At 35.8% G+C, this 4774-nt stretch overlaps 2 protein-coding genes across 2 annotated transcripts; both read left to right on the top strand.

The window, feature by feature from the left end:
• The first annotated feature begins 353 nt into the window (after positions 1-353).
• Positions 354-1088, top strand: LOC141628100 (uncharacterized). The gene is made up of 2 exons (XM_074441281.1): positions 354-755; positions 801-1088. The coding sequence occupies exons 1-2, from the start codon at positions 354-356 to the stop codon at positions 1086-1088; spliced, it is 690 nt and encodes a 229-aa protein (XP_074297382.1).
• A 1087-nt stretch (positions 1089-2175) lies between these two features.
• Positions 2176-2979, top strand: LOC141628099 (uncharacterized). Its single transcript, XM_074441280.1, has one exon. The coding sequence runs from the start codon at positions 2176-2178 to the stop codon at positions 2977-2979; it is 804 nt and encodes a 267-aa protein (XP_074297381.1).
• The last annotated feature ends 1795 nt before the right edge of the window (positions 2980-4774 follow it).

Genomic DNA, 4774 nt, shown 5'->3' with positions numbered 1-4774 from the left:
TATCTAAGGTATGGGTGGTGTGTGGTGATTTTAATATTGTGCTGAGTCCCTTAGAAAGATTAGGGGGTCTACTAGTGAGGAGGAGATGGAGGATTTTCAGAGCTGTATTGATGAGTGTGAGCTTGTGGATAGTCCAGCCATTGGCTCCTTTTTCACTTGGAATAATAAGCAGGACCCTTCTACTAGAGTATATAGTCATCTGGATAGAGTTTTGGTTAATCAGTCTTGGTTGAGGAGGCATCAGGATAGTTATGCTCATTTCTATACTGAAGGTTTAATGGATCATACTCCACGTATTATCCAGACAAAAGAAAATAGTCAGGTTAAAAGGAAGAAGCTTTAAGTACTTTAATATGTGGAACAAAGCTGATCATTTTTATGAGTGTGTTAAAAAGACTTGGGATCAACATTGGCATGGCACCAAAATGTATATTCTGGTTAAAAAATTGAAAAGTTTGAAGCATCCCTTAAAGCTGCTTAATAGAGCTCAGTTTGATGATATTGAGAATAATACTGTTAGGGCCTGGCAATATTTGGAGTATATTCAAGGGAAACTAAGGTGTGATCCTTTAAATGCTAACCTAATTCAACAAGAGATTTATGCAGGTAAAAATTACAGAGAGTTAAATGATGCCTGCTACAATTTCCTGCAACAGAAATCTAAGGTTACATGGGTGGATAAAGGAGATAACAACACAAAGTATTTCCATAGTGTTCTTAAAAGCAGGCAAATAAGAAACAAGGTGGTGAAGATTGTAGATTAGAATGGGGTAATCTGTGAATCTACTGGTCAAATACAGGAGGCCTTTTCGAGTTTCTATAAACACTTGTTAGGAACTGCCAAGGTCACAACCCCAGTCTGTGCTTCAGTTGTTCAGCAGGGCATAGTGTGTTCTCCTGCACATGCTACACTGCTGCTTACTCTTGTTACTAATGCTGAGATAAAGAAGATCATGTTTTCTATCCCTATTCATAAATCAGCTGGCCCAGATGATTTTTCTAGTGCATTTTTCAGAGATTCCTGGGAGATTGTTGGGGATACAGTGTGTGATGCAATTCAGGATTCTTCCATAGTGGGAAATTACTAAAGCAACTCAATCATACTCTCATCACTCTTATTCCAAAATGTGAGATGCCTCAGAATATTACACAATTTAGACCTATCTCTTGTTGCAATGTAGTCTATAAATGCATATCCAAATTGTTATGCAATAGACTGGCCAATGTTTTGCCTTGTATTATCAGTCCTAATCAAGGAGGTTTTATAAAGGGAAGGAGTATTATGGAGAACATATTGATCTACCAGGATGTGATAAGGTTATAAAATAGGAAAGCTATTTCTCCTAGGTTTATGCTCAAGATAGACCTTAAAAAAGCCTATGATTCCATCAGTTGGGCCTTTTTGGAGCAAATGTTAAAGGCCTTGAGTTTCCCTGGAAGATTTATTGATTTGGTGATGGAATGTGTGAATACTGCTTCTTATTATCTAGTCATGAATGGAGAAGTATTTGGTTTTTTCAAGGGACAGAATGGATTGAGGCAAGGGGATCCATTGTCACCTCTACTTTTCACAATTGCAATGGAATACTTGAGTAGAGCCATGTCTTATATCACTGATATTGTTCCTTTCAAGTATCATCCTCTATGTTCAAAGTTAAAACTGTCACACCTCATGTTTGATGACGACCTCCTTCTTCAGTAAGGGTGACACTACTTCCATCATGGTTATGCTTAGAGTCTTTGCTACTTTTTCTCACGCTTGTGGGATCCAAATGAATAATACAAAGACAAATGCCTATTTCAATGGTGTACATGGTAGTATTAAGCAAGAGATTTTGCAAATATCTGGGTTCCTAGAAGGCAAGCTCTCTCTCTCATACCTAGGAGTCCCTATAACTGCTGGTAGGCTGAAAAAGAAGGACTGCCAAATTTTGATTGAGAAGTTGGTCTCTAGAATCAAGGGTTTTGGAGCCAGACACCTATCATAAACATGAAGACTAGTCTTAGTGAATTCTGTTCTAACATCTCTATATACTTACTGGGCAAATATCTTTATCATTCCAAAAGGTATACTGCAAAGAGTTGATGCCATTTGCACGAATTATCTTTGGGATGGGAAAGTAGACTTTATTAGAGTCCCTTTGGTCACCTGGGAGAAGATTTATGCTCCAAAGAATGAAGGGGCTTGGGATTAGGGATTCTTATGCATGGAATGTGGCTGCAATTGGAAAGTTGGTATGGTGGATCTATTCTAAACCTGAGAGCTTATGGGTTAGATGGGTTAATCATATTTATATGAAAGATGCAGTATGGCCTGATTATACTCCAAAGACTGATGTATGTTGGAGTTGGAAGGCCATTGTTAAGGTAAGAGATAAGTTACTAGGGCACTACTCTACTAACCTGTGGCAGGGGACTAACAGAGGATACTCAGTTAGAAGTGGTTATGAGGTCATTAGGAGGAATTTTCAGAGAGTTAACTGGTATAAGCAAGTGTGGAACAGGTGGTGCTTGCCTAAACACCAGTTCATTGGGTGGCTTATTGCCAGGGAAGCTTTACAGATGAAAGCTAAACTGTATAGCTTTGGATGCTGCAGTGATGCTCTGTGTCTGTTGTGTGGTGCTGAAGATGAGACACATTGTCATGTGTTACAAAAATGTGAGTACAGTATAAAGGTTCTGTCTGGAGTAGCTCACTTGTATGGTTTGCAGGTTCCTGCAATGAATGCAGTTGCGTGGATATATGCTAGGCAGTTCACAAAGATGCAGAAGGGTGTAATAGGGAGTGCTTTTATGGCAGCTCACTATGCTATTTGGATGCAACGAAACAAGGTAAGGGGGGATTTATGCTTGATGAAACCTGAAATTGTTGTGGCACAATTCCAGAATCATTGTAAGATGCGGATTTTGGCAAAGATGAAAACGGGGATGCAACAAATAAATAGTGTTTGGTTGAGTAGCCTTCCACTTATGCGATAATTCTTATTTGTATGGCTACTATAAAGGTGTTAAAGTTGTAAAAACTGTAACTTGTAATAGCTTGTTTGTGCTTAATGGAAGTTCTTACATTTCCCCAAAAAAAATAAAAATAAATTATTAATTATTAATTAAAAATCAACAAATAATATTAATAATTGATTGATAAAAAGAGTAAAATACTTTATTAATTGTTAAATTGGAATCAATCTTTTGAGTCATTTGAGCAATTAGAATAAGTTTTAGGAAAAATGATGATTTAAGAGTTCATTTGGTTGGGTTTTAGGTAAAAAGGGGTACTAAATGGAATGTTTAAGAAAAAAATGTACTCCCTCCTATTCATTCATTTTGTCCCTCTTATTTTGTGCACAAGAATTAAGAGAGGGATTAAAGAATGAATAAAGGACAAGGTGGACCTAGTTGAATGGAGAGAGGAAAGTAGGATTAAGGAAATTTAATAAAGTTAGCTGATGCTAAGCTTTCCCTTCAAAAGCTTAATCAAAGATTACATTGAGAATTTCCCTCCATTGGAGTACTTGATAAAAAAACAGTACAAATACAATACAATTTTTTTTTTGTTCTACATCTGGCATAACAATATTACACTTCATAGGAATATTACACACTAATTGACTTTTAAAATTAATTAAACAAGGTTGCTAAAAAAAAAGTTGGCAAAATATTGTTGGATTTGGACTTCAGATTTCAGCAAGAGCCACCTTCTTCCTTCATGTTGAACGTCCATATTCACTAAGCAAACTGCCAAACTAAAGGACACCAAGTTCATAATTGCTTCAAATTTGGCACCAAATTCAAATAAGGAGCCAAAATGAAAATGGTTCTAATTTTTGCGCCCAAATTTGACACCAAATTTAAACTTGTGCAAAGTTTAAGTTAGCTATAAATAGAATAGTGGCAACTAAATTGATCATTTACACACAAACAACCAAAAAACACTTTCATACAACAATAAATCTACTTTAAACAGCCAAAAATTCTGATTCATCCATATTTATTTCACTCAAATAGCAATAAATGAAGACTAAAAACTTGACAAACATAAAAAGAAGTAAGATTTCTCAAATCTTATTGTTAAAAAGCAATAGTAGACAGCTCAAAAGGGGTATAATGTTAGAGGTGGCAGATCAGTTCAGTGTGTGCAGGAAGAGTATCATAAGGATCTGGAATGAAACAAAGAAGCAGTTGGATGCAGGCCAAGCAGTTAATGTAAACAGCAAACTGAAAGGCAAAAAATGTCATACAAGGCAGGTGTTTGATGTTGAGAAGTTAAACAAAATCCCCCTTTCAGAAAGGACCACTCAACATAGTACTGCTGCAGCTTATGGGACTAGCCAGTCAGCAATATCAAGATGGGTAACAGATAAGACAATACTTTCTCACACAAATGCAATCAAACCTCAGTTGCATGACAAAAATAAACTAGAGAGATTGCTTTTCTCTCTTGGATAGCTACACTATGATGAGGTATGTAAGCAAGTGAAATTCAATGATCAAAGTATTGTTATTCACATGGATGAGAAATGGTTTTATTTAACTCAGCCTAGTAGGTGGTTCTAATTATCTAAATCAGAAAAAAAAAACCATATAGAAGTGTTCAGTCCAAAAAATTTATAGGAAAAGTAATGTTTATGTGTGCTGTTGCCAGACCAAGTGATAGAAAAGTAGATCTATATACTTAACATACTCATATATGTTTTAATTTAATTTGTCATAAAATTAAAGAATGATCTTATGCATGCAAACAAATAAACAAGATAAAGAAGAAACATTGTTCTTA

The sequence above is a fragment of the Silene latifolia genome, chromosome Y (genome assembly GCF_048544455.1).
Source record: "Silene latifolia isolate original U9 population chromosome Y, ASM4854445v1, whole genome shotgun sequence".
In the NCBI taxonomy this organism is placed as follows: Eukaryota; Viridiplantae; Streptophyta; class Magnoliopsida; order Caryophyllales; family Caryophyllaceae; genus Silene; species Silene latifolia.
The sequence above is the reverse complement of the archived record's forward strand: the minus strand, read 5'-3'. Positions and strand labels throughout refer to the sequence as shown.

Bases quoted from the DNA above. Each gene is read 5' to 3' on its own strand.
- LOC141628099 (XM_074441280.1), top strand. From the start codon at position 2,176: ATGAAGGGGCTTGGGATTAGGGATTCTTATGCATGGAATGTGGCTGCA.
- LOC141628100 (XM_074441281.1), top strand. From the start codon at position 354: ATGTGGAACAAAGCTGATCATTTTTATGAGTGTGTTAAAAAGACTTGG. The intron at 756-800 runs GTAGATTAGAAT...GGTCAAATACAG, and splicing joins GAAACAAGGTGGTGAAGATT to GAGGCCTTTTCGAGTTTCTA.